Genomic DNA, 17,057 nt, shown 5'->3' on the forward strand with positions numbered 1-17,057 from the left:
ATTTTTACAGGTTAGAAAATAGAGTCCATTGAAAAAGTTTTGCAAGGATAAATACTAATCTGAGAATTGTGGTTTCCTGCTGAGAGGAGTAAAGGGAGTGGGATTGAAGATGGTAATCGAGGGTAAACTTTAATCTTACCTTTATCAGTTAGGAAAAACTTTATATTGATAATTCCTCAGTATATCTTAGTAGTATGAGTTTTCTTTGTTATCTTAATAAGGATCTTCATTTGAAGCCATTTGTTTTAAGAGGTTAGAGCTCATGTTAAACTCAATTTTTTTGTCTTTTAGAATTAAGTTTTCATGGTCCTCCCCCAAGATCGTTTTGTCTCTAAGGGGAGTTGGTGGCTTTGACTTTAGGAAACTTATTATCAGGAGCTGAAGACCCTGCCTTGTACCATCAGAGTCTTCTTGATACTTGCTCTAACTGACGTAGGTTCATCAGTAGGGCGTCTTCTTGTGGACTCTGTCTGCCATCTCACCTATATTAGTATAGGTTAGGAGTCTTTCCCTGCTCCTAGGGGATTCTTTTCAAACTTACTTTTAAAAAAGCACCCAATGTGTAATGTGGAAGACAGAGCTGTTCTAATTGAAACAGGAATTGGGAAGTGCTGGAGAGTGATATTGGTCAAATTATATTGTTATATTGTATATTGAATGCATGTACAAATATGTAACAACAGATCCTATCAGTGTATACAACTATAATGCAACAATTTAAAAAAAAAAAAAAAAGTGTGTGTGTTGGGGAGAGACAGGAATTGGCATTTAAGTGTCTGGCTTCTTTAACTTAACCCAGACTCTTCTGGAATAAGGATCTCACATAAATATTTCCTCTCTTTCTGTACTTAGATATTATTGTAATTAGTACTTCAAGAATAGAATTCTTTCCATCACATATCTCTTAAACTTCTGGGAACAAAGTTTTGGCAAACTATGTCTAAAACTATAGCCTCTTGATGAAAGTACAATAGTGACTTTTAAAATAATCTACAATGGAATTGGATACCCATTATTTTTCAATATATCTACTTCATCAAAATCTGTATATTATGTTTCCATATTTCTGATATATCATTTTAACAAAGTGGTAGTTTTTCAGATATTTAACTATCAGAACATTAACTCTTACAGCACAGAACCTAATAAATCTGACTCAAACCTCAGAACACAGCCAGGGTAAAAGGAAACTGCACTGATTGGTTTGGCAGGACTAATACTGCCAAAGCCCCTTGGTCCACCCCTTCCTTGGCAGTCCCTGAGGTTAGAAACCACTAAGCCACTTTAAAATAATCCTAAATTTTGTGATCACAAACTGAGAGACATCTTTAAAATCGTCTGATTCACCTAATCCATTTTAATTTTTGCTTTTTTGTTGTTTTGTTTTGTTTGAGACAGGGCCTTGCTAAGTTGCTGAGTCTGACCTTGACATGCAATCCTCCTGACTCAGCTTTCCAAGTCACTGCAATTGCAGGCATGCACCACTGTCCCCAACTTCCATCTTTTTTCAATGAAGAAATTCTTATTACTTTTTTAAGTAGCTGAATAGTAATTTTCAACTTTGGACTTTGACCAGCTTTTCATAATTTAAACTCTGGGGTTTCTTGTTTGTTGTTGTTGTTTTTTGTTAAGTCCCAAAAAGCAGTATCCATATCTATAAATTGTGGAAAATTATTATAGATTTGGATACTGTTTTGGATATTTGGATATCCAAAGTTATTTGGATAACTCCGGTATCAGTTAGTTGATTTATGTTTATTCAGAACACTTTGCTTTAAATCACTTAATTTTTTTTAACTTTTTAAAAGCTACTATTCCCTAAAGACCTTAAAAGAGCATACTATAGAGATACTGCTACATCGATGTTCATAGCAGCACAATTCACAATAGCTAGACTGTGGAACCAACCTAGATGCCCTTCAATAGATGAATGGATTAAAAATGTGGCATTTATACACAATGGAGTATTACTCTGCACTAAAAAATGACAAAATAATGGAATTTGCAGGGAAATGGATGGCATTAGAGCAGATTATGCTAAATGAAGCTAGCCAATCCCTAAAAAACAAATGCCAGATGTCTTCTTTGATATAAGGAGAACAACTAAGAACAGAGCAAGGAGGAAGAGCATGAGAAGAAGATTAACATTAAACAGGGATGAGAGGTGGGAGGGAAAAGGAGAGAGAAGGGAAATTGCATGGAAATGGAAGGAGACCCTCATTGTTATACAAAATTATATGTGAGGGGAAAGAGAAAAAAAACAAGGGGGAGAGATGAATTACAGTAGATGAGGTAGAGAGAGAAGATGGGAGGGGAAGGGAGGGGAGGGGGATAGTAGAGGATAGGAAAGGCAGCAGAATACAACAGACAATAGTATGGCAGTATGTAAAAACATGGATGTGTAACCGATGTGATTCTGCAATCTATATACAGGGTAAAAATGGGAGTTCATAACCCACTTGAATCAAATGTATGAAATAAAAATTAAAAAAAAAAAAAGAACTCAAATCTGCCCCCCCAAAAAAAATTTAAAAAATAAAAGCTATAGCATTTCTTCTCATTGTTTACCTTGTAAAATCAAGTAGAAGATTTCTTTCCTAGGTATTACAACACAGGCCAGGATGTGCTAATACCAAATGTACATGAAACTATACAAAAGCTAAAATCATATTTCTTCAGTTATATATTTACAGACTTAAGGTACCTTGTATTTGGTACCCAAACTACGTACTCTCATGGCTTGTTGATACTGTCATTGCTAAAACATTTCTCCCTTGAAAATAGTTATAGTTTTATACCAAAAAGAAGTCCTTTGTAAGGTGAACATTGTGACACATTCCTGTTATCCCAGTTATTTAGGAGACATAGGCAGGAGGATCAAGTTAGAGGCCAGCTGGGCAACTTAACACTGTGTTTCAAAATAAAGGGCTAAGGGTATAGCTCATTGGTAGAGTGCTTGCCCAACTTGTGCAAGGCCCTGGGTTCAATCAACAGTATACATGTATGCTACAACTTTTTAAAGCTTTTCTCATACTTTTCCATTCTGCCTCCTCAGATATACTTGGTATTACTTACATGACATATTCTAATTCTCTTTTTGTACCCAACCAGAATGTTAGCTATTTTTTCTTTTTAATAGTATTGGGGGGATTGAACTTAGGGGCACTCGACCTCTGAGCCACATCCTCAGCCCTATTGCTAGGTGCCTCACTTGCTTTCAATTCACGATCCTCCTACCTTAGCCTCCCAAGCCGCTGGGATTACAGGCATGCACCACTACGCCTGGCACAATAGCATTTTTTGAAGGAATAAAGTTATCTGTATTTCTTGGTAATACATATCTAAATTTTTAAATTTTAAGGACAGAAAAATGAACATCCTTTTGTTTGTATATATGTATAGTAGCAATAGTTTGTATGAAAACGCAGGATGTTTTTCTCAGCTATATGTTTATATGAGTAATCTTTTTCAAGTTAAGTTATCTTTTGTTTTTTTGTGGAGTATTTTCCACCCTATCCTTGATCTACATCACAAAATTCTTACTGAAAATAATAGGACTTGATCTCCATTATAACTAAAGAAGAATCTCCAGTGCTCATTCTAGACTGCAGACTTTCTAATAGAAGTAAATTAGTTTCTGGCACTACTCAGGTTCCATCTGAGTTACATATTATGAAACAGATTCTCAGAAATTAATGAACCCTCATAAAATGAAAATTGCCTGCCTTATATTTTAAAGCTTAATTTAAAAAAAAAAAATATTGGCAAAAAAGAAAAGCCTAAGTAAATCTTGTATTGTTTTAATTGTTGTCTATTCCCTAAAGTGGTTTTTAATTCTCATTTGGAGTCTCCTAGTACTTAACCAATTTAGCTTTAACATAGTTTGTTGTTGTTCTTTAATTATGGACTGTTTAAAGCCTTTCAAATTCGTGATCTTCACTTCCTATATCTTTATACATGCATAGCATTTTCTCATCCTTCGTCTTCTACCCCAGGCGTTTTATTTCCTTTTGTAGTCTCCTTGAACTCCCCATTTCTCTGCCACCACCACCTCAAAAAATAGATATGGTATCTAAAGGTGAGTGGACTCTCTGGAGAAGGTGGGAACAATCATTTTTTTTCTTATTTCTACTTCTTGCCAATTCAGTAAGTAGTATGTAGAATTCTTATTTCTTTCTTTAATGTTTGCTCCTCTTTTGGGGCCAAATAATATATCATCCTTCTCTGCTAGATGGACTTTAGTAATTTTATGCTTGTTAGTCTTAAGGTATGTAAATGGTGGCTTTTTGTACATTTGCCATACCATGGGGATAGAGTCTTTCTTGGTTACTTATGTGTAACAACTTCAGATCTAACCTCTACCCACTTATGTATCTACTAATGTATTAAAGATTGTGGTTATCAAAATAACATTATAGGTTGGCAGCTCTGTGGAGGGAAATCTGTATTTCTGTCCTAAGCATCATGTGTGCCCTTTGAGAATCTGAATACTGGCCATCTGGACTATCTGAGAATGTTCTTAACGTTCTGAAAGTAAGACTTCCAGCCCCATTATTTTCTTACAAACAGACAGATAGAGGTTATCATACATTTGTATTGGGGATCCCTCAGCATTTGGATTTGGCCATGTCCTACAGGACCTGATGACAGCTTACCTTGCAGGGAAGGAGAGTCGCTCCCAGATAGCTCTCACGAGTGGCCCTGGAGCAGGAAGTGGTGGAGCAGATCTTCCTTGTTTGGGAGGAGCCTGAGGTGGACCTCGCGTCCTGAGTCTGGAAGGTAAATTTGTTGTTACCTGTAAATGATGGTTCTGCTAGTTCATGCTATGCCAATCCAGACTTTCAGAGGTATCCCTCCTGCCAGCAAGAGAAGACAGATGACTTGGATGAAGATGGCTGTTAAGCCCTGGGTCATTTAGTCTTCCATACTTGAGAATATTCATTTTAAACAAAAGGGCAGATATATCTGTGAAATCACATTATTCAACACATTGAGCACATACTATACTATGACTGTGGTGCTCTTTCTTGTTGATGTTTTTGTTTCTTCATTTTTTTCTTAGAGTAAACCATATGGATTGGTTTAAGAGGGCCTAGCAGAACCACAACATTACAGGCAAGAACAAATGTCACTTTCTGCTACTTTCTCCTATACCAATCCAGACTGTAGGAACCAAAAAATAAGATCTCCCACTAAAGTGAACGTTATCTTTTGTTTTTTAAATGAGCATTATTGACACTTGGTTTCTTCAATAAAATGTGACTAAAAATTATTTTCTCCAAACAAATGCTAAAACTTAAAAAAAAAAAAAAGTCAGTATGGCAGATTATCATATCTAGCTCCAAAGGGAGTCCTTTATACCAAATTCATTTATCACCACATGCCCACCTAAAAACTCCAGCTTGTCAGTATAACTATACCTCTTTCTTCTCAATGGAAAATATACCAAATTCACAGATTTGGCAGTCCAGCAAAGAGGAATAGATACTCTATCTAGTTCAATTGAATACAATTTTATGCTTGCATTTTACTGCATCTGTCTGCTCTAATTAGTCATCCTTATAGAAATAATTGCATGGTCTTTGTATTAATATACATTAGCTTAGTCTTTGTTACCTGTCTTCCTTCCATCCTTTCCTTTTCTGATCATAACTGCTGGCAATAGGGATGGCCCTACAGTCTAGAATGATGTAGGGGGAGGTGGCAGAACCTTAAGGGCCCAATCTTTAAATTTAAAAAGGAAAGTAGTAGTCATAATGAATATATTTTTGGCACAACATGGGGAGATAGGTATGTTTTCCCTCCCAGAATCAGAAATAGCCAAGATTGGGTGTGTCTCCAAGTTACTGAGGTATGTTCATTGCTTGCAGCTCAAAGAGGTAGCCATTAGTTGATTCTGTCTTTGGTTTCTAGGCTTGTCCTACTTCAGTGTTATTTGACATTCTCTTCCTGTCCTTTAGAAATTTCATAAAACAATTGAGAGGATAGGAGTTAAATATTGTTTTAGGCTAACCTCTTGTTGGGTTAGCATCCACCACCAAAGTATGAGGGACCTTCTATGGAAGACATTTTCCCAGTGTACAAATTGGCTAGTTCTTGAAACTCTTGGATGTCTTAGTTTCTTTATCTTTGAACTTTGAGGTTACTTTGTTTTTTCCGTATTTATTCATGTTATCTTTTATAACCTCACCTAATCCTTTTACTTACGTCCAAAGTTCTAAATTATATTTAATGAAGACTTGATTATCTAGGGCCTCAGAAACAATTCAGAATTATCTGCATTTATATATATTTGTGTAAGTTTACTTACTTGATTTAATTTACCATTGCATAAACTCCAAATAATTATGAATTGCATTGTGGTTTAAGGATTAAAATGTAATAGAAATGGTAATATGGGAATGTGTTATATTTTGGAAAATCTCTTTGTGATGCACAGTCCATTTTGTGTGCCCATCTTAACCATTTGGCGTGAAGGCTAGTGATTACCATTTTTAACATTGGAAGTTTTCTCTTTATAGTAATTCCTTCATGACAAGGTTTGAAATAATTAATGATTTTCAGTAGTACTCATCTCCCAAAACTCTTCCAACTCCACCTTTTTAAATAACTTTCCAATGCTTTTTCCCTCTTGTCTGTCTTAAAAGAATGTATTTATGTTCTATGACTTAAACTTAAGTTGAAAATACAGACAGCTAAATTTTGTTTCTCCTATTCATGTTGTTGGAAACCTCATTGCTGATTTGAATTATTTTTATTTCTGCTCTTTGACTATATCTTTTAAAATTAAGGATTAGGATAAGTGTATTCATTAAAAATAAGTTTTTCAAATCATCTTTATCTCATGAAGTCTACCAAGGTTGTATTCAGCTTTTAGGAAAATTGTTGTTTAAGTCTTGTGTTAAAACTGTTGAATTTTGAAGTCAACATGAATCTGTCTAATATATAGAGATTCTGTCTTTATCTTGAGTTTAATCTTGACCCTGACCTCTTCTGATTAGAATTTCAGTTAAGGGGGAATGACAGTTACCTTTTTAGAGGGAATTGAATGAATTAAAAAGACATTTTTAGTTTAATATTTCTATTATTGATGGTAATGCTTAATTTCTTTTCTTTTGAATAATATGTTTTAGGCCTTATGTTAATAAGATGATAATTTAATAATTTTTATATGACAGGCACCTATGGGGACCTGCTGGGGTGATATCTCAGAAAATGTGAGAGTAGAAGTTCCCAATACAGACTGCAGCCTACCTACCAAAGTCTTCTGGATTGCTGGAATTATAAAATTAGCAGGTGAAAGCATGCATGATCATTTACTAGAAAATGCCAATGACACTCATAATTTTTTTTTAAGTATTTTTATAAATTTTGCAAATATTGCCAGGTAAATGATATGACATAGAATAGGAATTGACAAGTTTTTTTCTATAAAAAGCCAAATAATATTTTCTGTTTTGTAGGCCATATAATCCTCTTTACCATTATAACATTCAAGCACCCATAGCAGTACGTGAACAAATGGACTGTGTTCTGGTTATTATAGGCACTGAAATTTGAATTTCATAGAATTATCACATCTTACTAAAATATTGCTTTTCCTTTTACTTTTCTTTTCAACCATTTAAAATTATGAAATTACTCTTAGATACCAGGCCATTTAAAAAAAAAAAAAAAAAACCATCCAGGCATGTTGGCATATGCCTGTAATCACAGTTACTGAGAGGCTGAGGCAGAAAGATTACAAGTTCAAGACAACTTAGGGAGACTCTGTCTCAAAATAAAAAGGACTGTGGGGATATAGCTCAGAGGTTGAGTTCCCTGGGTTCATCAGAAAATGGGCCAAAATATAGTTTGCCAACCCTTATGTAGGGAAATACTTTGAAAATTAACAAAAGTTGAGATAACTAAAAAAAAAAAAAAGTTATACAGTACATAATGATAAAAGTAAACACTATTGATAATGTTGTACAACTTCACTTCTTCCTTCCTCTTCACTCCTATGGCCTCTACTGTGCCTGGCCCTTGGGACCTTATGGCTCATATTAGGGATCTTGGTACATTAGACAGTATGGACAATTGATGTGTGAAAATATAAGGTTTGTTTTTTCAGTAAGCTCATATCTGCCAAATGTTAAATACAGGCATTGTGCAACAAGGTACTCAATCAGTGGTACTGTGGTAAAGTAAGTAGTGTACTATAGTACTTTAGAGAAGGGCAACCACTCAGATAAGGAGAATTATCCTTACTTACTGTGAGAGGGGGTAATCCTCCTCTTTGAATCTCATTTCTAGTCATTCTTCTCAGAACACTCTGCATACTACCCCACATTATATTGCTGTAAGACTTTAATTTACCTTAAACAAAAAAACAAAAAAAATTCGGGGGGTGGGGGGGGTACCGGGGATTGAACTCAGGGGACTTGACCACTGAGCCACATCTCCAGCCCCTTTTTGTATTTTATTTAGAGACACAGGGTTTCACTGAGTTGCTCAGCGCCTCACTTTTGCTGAGGCTGGCTTTCAACTTGCAATCCTCCTGCCTCAGTTTCCTGAGCCACCTGGATTTCAGGCATGCGTAATAGTATCCAGAAACAAATTTTTTTTTACAGTAGTAGGGGTTGAACTCAGGGCCTTTCACATGCTGGGCAAGCACTCTACTACTGAGCTGCATCCCAGGGCCCCTAAATATAATTTTAATTCTACTTTTCTGCTTGAGAATCTTTAATAGCTTCCTCATCCTTAAAGGATGGAAATGGTCACCCACCATTTACAAATATTGATGAGTTTTATCATACACCACTCATCAAACTTATAGCTCCCATCATAAACCATCTGTTCTGATGAATCTAGTCTCTCTCCTTAATGCATCATTGTTTTTTGTCATATGCCCTGGATCACCATTGCAAGTGACTGTCCAAAGCTCTGTACTTTGCTGTATCACCACCCAGTTCAATCCCTACCTTTTCTTGAAGTATTTACATAACTATATAAGCATCCTCTAAGTGCTTATATTATAAGCATTAAAATTTAAAATAACATATTGTTTATGTCCCAGATGTTTAAGTCCATTGCATTTTAAATAGATGAGTGCATTTATACAGGTGCAGTGACACATGCATGCAATCCCAGTTGCTTGGGAGGCTAAGGTAAGAGGATTGCGAATTCAAGGCCAGCCTCAGCAACTTAGCAAGACCCTAGCAACTTAGTGAGACCCTGTGTCTATAAATATTAAATATTAAAAAGAAGTGGGGATATGGCTCAGTGGTTAAGCATCCCTGGGTTTAATCCCTAGTACCAAAAAAAAAAAAAAACAATGCATTTAATATCTAAGAATTATTTCTAGCTTCCATCTTTCACTTTACATTTCTGTTTTATCTAATTGCTTCATGTCTCCTTTTAAATCACTTTGATCTTGTAGAATTAAGCCTTGTATTAATCATAGAATTCAGTAATATTTAGCAAGTTCATGAATTGTTCTGTGAGTTTTAGAACTAAAAATATAATGCTTTAAATTTTTATCGTATATATTAGTATAAGAAAATGCAAGCTGAACTTGGCTTCTATCCTGAAATACAAATACATTGACCATTATTTCAGTAGAGGCCTCAAATTAAGCCTTAACCTGTTAACTTAAAGTTTGCTAAATTATAAACACGATATACATTTTTTTCCAGAAAATAAAGCTTATTATTTGCCTAGGACATAATTTTTAAGTGATTTTACATACTTTTATGTTCACTGAATTTTGTACCTAGCATTTTAAAATTTTATTTCCCAATAAGACAGAATTTTAAGATTCTTGAAGTAGCCACATTGAGAATTATCTTAGAGCAATTGGCCACCTGATCAGCTAATAAAGTGATTTTTTTTAAATATACTTCAGCTAGATTTCTGTGACTCGACAAGGTTTTACTAATTTATCAAAACTTTCTCTTTTATTCTCACAACATTTTTTCCTAAATTTTGAGAAATTATCAGTAAATTGAAATGCATTCCAGGCAGGAAGCTATGCTCTAAAAACAGCTGAATTAATCACATTGAACAAATGGTCTCAAAGTAGCAACAACATCACGCAGGGACTTATTAGAAATGTAAATTCTCAAACCACCCAGCCTCTGTCTCTTAACAGATCTTGCATGTGGTTCTGTTGCAGATGCACACTAAAGCTTGACAGCCATTTACTTCAAGGTTTTCTTATTTATTTGCCTCATATAGTGATTGATTTCTTGGTCTCAGGTTATAATGCCCTTTTAAGATATGAAGGATTTGAAAATGACTCTGGTCTGGACTTCTGGTGCAATATATGTGGTTCTGATATCCATCCAGTTGGTTGGTGTGCAGCCAGTGGAAAACCTCTTGTTCCTCCAAGAAGTAAGTACATCTACCTTGGTGCTGTCTCACACATAGTAATCTTAAAGTAATATAGACATTAAGATAATACTTTTCAATGAAAGTAACTTTTGTACTAACAAAACATGTTTTCTCTATTTTTGTTACTTTGAGAACCTTAATACTCTGACAGAGAAATATGTTACTTTTTTTAACAAATAATTTAGGAAGCAGTTGTACTTCCTGCTGAAGTATAACTGGTTATTTGTTTTGTTTCAGCTATTCAACATAAGTATACAAACTGGAAAGCCTTTCTAGTGAAAAGACTTACTGGTGCCAAAACACTTCCTCCTGATTTCTCACAAAAGGTAAAAACAGGATCTTAAAAAGACTGAAGAGCTCTTAAGAGAGAATAACTTTGAGATTTTTTGAAGAGTTGTTTTAATTTCATGAACTGGGTGACCTGGGTCAAATATCGAGTATATTCAATATTTTCTATATTACTTATTAAAATTACTTATATACCTTCTTCATGAATTCTGAACAGTTCTGTCTGTTATTTTAAGGTTTCTGAGAGTATGCAGTATCCTTTTAAGCCTTGCATGAGAGTAGAAGTGGTTGACAAGAGGCATTTGTGTCGGACACGAGTGGCGGTAGTGGAAAGTGTAATTGGTGGAAGATTGAGACTAGTGTATGAAGAGAGTGAAGATAGAACAGATGACTTCTGGTGCCATATGCACAGCCCCTTAATCCATCACATTGGTTGGTCTCGAAGCATAGGCCATCGTTTCAAAAGATCAGGTGAGTACCGGAAAAAGTACTCTTATTGAGAGTGTCATTGAGGCTGAATTATGCTACTTGGTTATTTTTCTCTGAAGAATAGCATAGATTAAAAAATACCATTCTAGTTGTTTGGGCTGCTTATTCTACCTCAGTTAGTGAAGGTTCAAATTAGTCTCCTAACTAATTCCTTTATATGCCTTCCTCTCACTCTCAATTAAAAAAATAATGCACTTTTCATGCATTAGGCCTTGGGGTGAAGCTCTGGGGCAATCCCCAACACTATAAAAAGATAACATAAATAATAATATTAATTATGCACTCTTAGCCATGCCCATTTGATAGACATATAGTCTTTCCCTTCCCATTCAATTTTAATTAAAATGTCAAGATTAAATGTGGCTAGGCTTGGTGATACTAGACACATTAAAACATGTTTCTAAAGTTGTAATTCCCAAATTATGGGATTACCAACATTCTAATCAGCTGAAATGTATTTAATAACATATGGACATATATCCTAAAGAGAGAAAAGACTTAATATTATTCACCATAAATGTAGAAGGCATGTCTTTTTGCCATGTTTTAGAGTATTACATACCTTGTGAGTTTGAAGCCTTCAAAGAAACATGATTTTTGGTCTTCTCACAAATGCTGACAGATTAGTATGTAACTTTTCCTTGTAGATATTACAAAGAAACAGGATGGACATTTTGATACACCACCACATTTATTTGCTAAGGTAAGAAGTTTTTATAAGAACCCTCATTTGTAAATTAGATTTGAAAGAGGGTTGTGGGGTTTTTTTCCTAAAATTATGGAAATCACAGTTACATATGTTCATTTAAATGGATTAAGATTTTATAATCCATAAGTATCACAAATCTTTATTATACTTATTCTTAAATTGTTTTTGCCTGAACTCTATATTCCCTAATGGAAATTTAAGTTGTAATATTAGGTAGGAAGGAGAAAGAATCTGGTAAACCTTTTCAAATCGGTAGTAACATCTATAACATTGCATGTGCTTTCATATAATTCTTTAGGTAAAAGAAGTAGACCAGAGTGGGGAATGGTTCAAGGAAGGAATGAAATTGGAAGCTATAGACCCATTAAATCTTTCTACAATATGTGTCGCAACCATTAGAAAGGTAAGAGAATAGGTTTTGAAACAAATACAATTATAAAGGAACTGGGCTTATGCTAGTAGAAGGAAACCCTGGCATATTCATAAATTGTGCATGTCTGGATCTTCACTGGAAAGGTTTATTAGGAATTTCAAAGTGAATTTGAATTCTATTGTCAGATCTTTGTGGCTTATTATGATAGTCATTTTGAGTCTGCTGTTTTTATTTGCAGAAGCATATCCTGAGTTAGAGAAAGAGTATTTCAAAGTTACTTCCTGGTCAAAGTTAATCCAAAACAGTATTATAACAAGGGCAAATTTATCTTCAATTTTCCTGTGTTTCTTTTTATGATTTTTCTTCCTCTTGATATACTTTTTCTTTTTTTCTCTTTTCCATTTCATATGTGACTGTTCTTATGAAAATATCTAGAAGGGTTCTCAATTTTCAGTAAGCATCAAGATTTCCTGGAGAACTTTAAAAAAAAATAAATTGGCCAAACCCCTTCCCTCCATTCCAAATTAATTAGTCTGTATTGGGACCTCTGTGTTGGCATTTTTTAAAGACCCCATGTGATTCTCATATACAGCTCTAAGAAACACTAATGCAGAATCTGCTTATGTAAAAATGTAGTAAATTGTGATTTACATCTTAATACAGTTGGGCAAACACTTATGATGTCTGCCATATCCCATGTGCCTCTTATTACCATCACAAAGCTGCACAAGACTGGCTCGATGCCCCATCTTCTAAAACTGGTTCTACCTGACTAGTGGTAAAACTGCCAGATAAGGGAGATCAGATTCCCATGATCTCCTGCAAACCTGTGTAATCAGAATAGCAAGAAATATTGCCTCGAAATCTATATTTGTTTAAAAAAGAAGTTCTGTAAGTGGTCTCACAATCGGCAAGTTTGGGAAGCAGTGCCATTGTATCATGCTCTATTCCAGGGAAGTGAAATGACCAGGGAAGAGAATATCAAGCTTCATTTGGAGAATAATTAATACTTCCGTGCTAGATGTGATTTGAACTCTTGGAAAGTTTACAGTCATATGGAACAAAAATAAGATGTACAAAAATAAACTTAATACAAAATAGCCTAAGGTAAAAGTATAGGCCATGTGTAGGAAATGGCAAGTGTTCACATGCAGCAATATCAGGGAAGTTGCATTGGATATTTAGGTCAAGGTTTTTGTTGATGAGGTACAGAAACCCACTCAAGTTAGCTCTGAGAAAGTTACTCTAAGGTCACAGTAGAGAAACACAGACACAAGGACAGTGTGTGAGAACTGGGAAAGCACAGATCCAGTATTATTCTCCCCTCCTTCCAGGGCCTTTCTGTCCCATCTCTCCTCCACTCTGAGTTGATGCCACTTTTCTTTCACTCTGTTTCTACTGTTTCCCTGCTCACTCCATGTGCACTGGCAGTCCCTAGCTCTATTTTATATAATAGCCTTTCAGTTCCTTCCCACCATGATTTGACAACAGTCTCTGTGTCTGTTAATTCTAATGACTGAAAGAATCTGAAGGGCTGAACCCAGCTATTGGCTTGACTGCCTGTGTGATACATTACTAGCCCCTGATCCAGCCAGCTATGGTTAGAAAGATGGATAAGAGAATCCTGATGAGTGGGATACTTTTCTTCAGAGACAGAAGGCGAAACCATTAACTTGAAGAGAAAGTTATTGTTGTATGTGTCCAATTTTAATAGAAATATCTAGAAGAAAGGAACCTGGGGACAGAGACTAAAAATAGTGTAGCCTTTAATGGTTGGCCAGGCCATCTGGGCATCTTAGTAGATACAAAAAGTTAGTAAAGCTTTCTGGATTGAACACAGGTCATTCTGTTTAACAGCGGAAATGTTCATAGTGGATGAAGAGAGCCGTTAAGGGCAAGGATAAAGAAGAGACCGAGCCAGGCATGGTGGCGCACACCTGTAATCCCAGCAGGAGTCTGAGGCAGGAAAATTGCAAGCTCACAGCCAGTCTGAGGAACTTAGGCCTTAAGCAACTTAGTGAGACTATAAATAAAATATAAAAAGGGCTAGGGATGTGCCTCAGTGGTTAAGCACCCCTGTATTCAATCCCCAATACGAAAAAAAAAAGGAGAAGGAGGACTAAATGTTTGAGTTGGTATTGTGGGACCTGATGACCAGTTACCTCTGAAGGAATAAAGAAGGAGCTGTTGGCTTGATGCCTTAGTTTTAGAATACAGGTAAAATGCAGGACTAAGACTCTGGAAGGGAGGCAAACTCAAATACCTCTATGAATCATTGGAATAGAAAGAAACTGACCATTAAATCATTCAGGGTATATATTAAGTTTTCAAAACAAAGAAAACAGCCTCAGTCAGAAACTTAATTTTAAGGGCTAGAAGTGAAAGGGCAACTACCAAAAGAAATGAAAAAGGGGCTATAGAGATGGAAATATTGACCAGTAGACCGTATTGTGATGAAAATCTATGAGAAAATGTTTCAAGAAGTTAAGAGTAGTTATCAGGTACTTCCATGAAGCTGCAATTGGAAGAGCATACATGCTGGGGGAAAAGGTCACTGGATTGAGTAAATAACCAATAACAACAGAAATGATTCAGCAAGGAATTGCATGACTTGTACCTCAAATTAGGCCTCTGAGTTCATGGTCTATGCTGTTGTGCCTTTTCTGTAAGTTTGAACCTATAATTATTGCTAGAGATAAAATATTTTTTAAATGTAATAGAAATTGGGAAACATTAGAGTATAAGAAATGATGTTTTTGGACCAAGGTCCTAGTGGTAACAGGGCAAGATGAAAAAGTTTTCGGGCTGGGGATGTGGCTCAAGTGGTAGCGCGCACGCCTGGCATGCGTGCGGCCCAGGTTTGATCCTCAGCACCACATACAAAGATGTTGTGTCCGCCGAAAACTAAAAAATAAATATTAAAAAAAAAAAAAATTTTCTCTCTCCCTCTCTAAAAAAAAAAAAGAAAGAAAGAAAGAAAAAGTTTGTCTTGTTAAAAAATGGGAGGAGACTGGACTTCTTGTTAATATGAGGCATAAAGAAGAGCCCCTTCATGGGCCACCCTTGGGGTTGTGGAGAAGCATGATGAAAGAGGTCAAGTTAGAACTTAAAGCTGAAGAAGGTTTGGAGAAACTCCTTTGTGTGATAAATCAGCAGGAAAGAAGTAAAGGCAATACTACCTAGAGTGGCTGACAGTCCTACCTGATTAAATTGTAAAGAGCAGCAACTCTTGTGGTTGGTAAAGATACTGTTTCCCAGACCTCTGATATCACTTCTATATCGTTGTGCTTTTGTTTCTAGTGCACCCTACAGCTTACATAGGTTTTTCATTATAACATATTATTTAATATAATTCAATAAAGAAGCATTTTTTTTACTTCAGAGACCTTTATACAGTAGATTTTCCTTTTAGAATGTCATTTAATTTTTTTTTTATTTTTTTTTTATTTTTAATATTTATTTTTTTAGTTTTCGGCGGACACAACATCTTTGTTTGTATGTGGTGCTGAGGATCGAACCTGGGCCGCACGCATGCCAGGCGAGCGCGCTACCACTTGAGCCACATCCCCAGCCCCAGAATGTCATTTAATTTAAGGTTATATTTTTTAAAATAGTGATGTCTAATTTTAAGTACTTGGGATTCTCTTAATTTAAAAGGTGCTGGCTGATGGATTCCTGATGATTGGGATCGATGGCTCAGAAGCAGCAGATGGATCTGATTGGTTCTGTTACCATGCAACCTCTCCTTCTATTTTCCCTGTCGGTTTCTGTGAAATTAACATGATTGAACTTACTCCACCCAGAGGTACTTGATATAGTGTTAACTGGAGTTTAATCCTGATTTCTTCTTACATGGTACCTGCTTACATTTAACACAGCCCTAGATTTTCTTGGTATGTGGGTATATATACAGTATGTGTGTATGTGTATAAATAAATAAACGCACACAAACACACACACACAAGAGTTCTGAGATGCTTTAAAAGCATTATATTCTAGCTAGCTTTAATAAATCACACTATTAATTTCAACATCTGGACCTTGAGATTTTCACTACGATGGGGGGAAAGTGAAAACAAAGGTTTACAATACTACTGCTGGCTCAACAAGTTTTCTTTCAAAAGAGAAAAATACCGCTCCAGAGTTTTAAGTGCTAGACTGTTCAAAAGCCTGGGATTGACTGGGCTGGGGTTGTGGCTCAGTGGTAGAGTGCATGTGTGAGGCACTGGGTAAAATAAATAAATAAATAAAGGTTTTTTTTTTTTTTTAAAGCCTGGGGTTGAAAAGCTAAAGTCTGAGGATAGACTATAGCTTAATTGTACAGTTTTTGCCTAGCATGCTGAACCCCAGGTTCAGTCTTCAGTGTAACCAAAAACACCCTCAAAAGTCTGTTATAGACAGAACAGAGAAGAGTCACTTTTGCATTAGGGTAAGCAGACACACCTGTGTGTCTGGAAAGGAAGGATGGTGTAACATGAAGGAACCATTGCACTGTAGTATAAGAGCACAAGTTAGGAGCTTCTCACATTGCCTAAATCTGAAATTGCATGTGCTGAATTATTTTATCTGCATTATAATATTTATGCTGATTTTAAATGAACTGCTACTTAAAACTAGTTGTTTCTTTTAGGTTACACAAAACTTCCTTTTAAATGGTTTGACTACCTCAGGGAAACTGGCTCCATTGCAGCACCAGTAAAACTATTTAATAAGGTAAGTTTAAATGAAAGCATAATAATGATGACCTCACATATGTTTCTTTGCCTGTGTTAGAATAACCTTAATGAAGACTAATATAAATACAAGCATTTAGGCCATGCTCTG

The 17,057-nt window shown here is 35.6% G+C and overlaps 1 protein-coding gene across 21 annotated transcripts in view; it reads left to right on the top strand.

Moving 5' to 3' along the window:
• Positions 1 to 17,057, top strand: part of Mbtd1 (mbt domain containing 1) — a 60,238-nt gene that overhangs the window by 28,634 nt on the left and 14,547 nt on the right. For all 21 annotated transcript variants that reach the window (XR_007342438.1, XM_048788837.1, XM_048788860.1 and 18 more), the window contains 8 exons: positions 7,179 to 7,296; positions 10,240 to 10,374; positions 10,612 to 10,700; positions 10,899 to 11,133; positions 11,799 to 11,854; positions 12,159 to 12,263; positions 15,891 to 16,038; positions 16,864 to 16,946. Coding sequence is in view for 20 of the 21 variants with exons in the window: in XM_048788837.1 (XP_048644794.1) it covers positions 7,179 to 7,296; positions 10,240 to 10,374; positions 10,612 to 10,700; positions 10,899 to 11,133; positions 11,799 to 11,854; positions 12,159 to 12,263; positions 15,891 to 16,038; positions 16,864 to 16,946 (969 nt within the window). In the remaining variant the exon portion in view is untranslated. The remainder of the gene's footprint in view (positions 1 to 7,178; positions 7,297 to 10,239; positions 10,375 to 10,611; positions 10,701 to 10,898; positions 11,134 to 11,798; positions 11,855 to 12,158; positions 12,264 to 15,890; positions 16,039 to 16,863; positions 16,947 to 17,057) is intronic.

The sequence above is a fragment of the Marmota marmota genome, unplaced genomic scaffold, assembly GCF_001458135.2.
Source record: "Marmota marmota marmota unplaced genomic scaffold, marMar, whole genome shotgun sequence".
NCBI classification, from domain to species: Eukaryota; Metazoa; Chordata; class Mammalia; order Rodentia; family Sciuridae; genus Marmota; species Marmota marmota.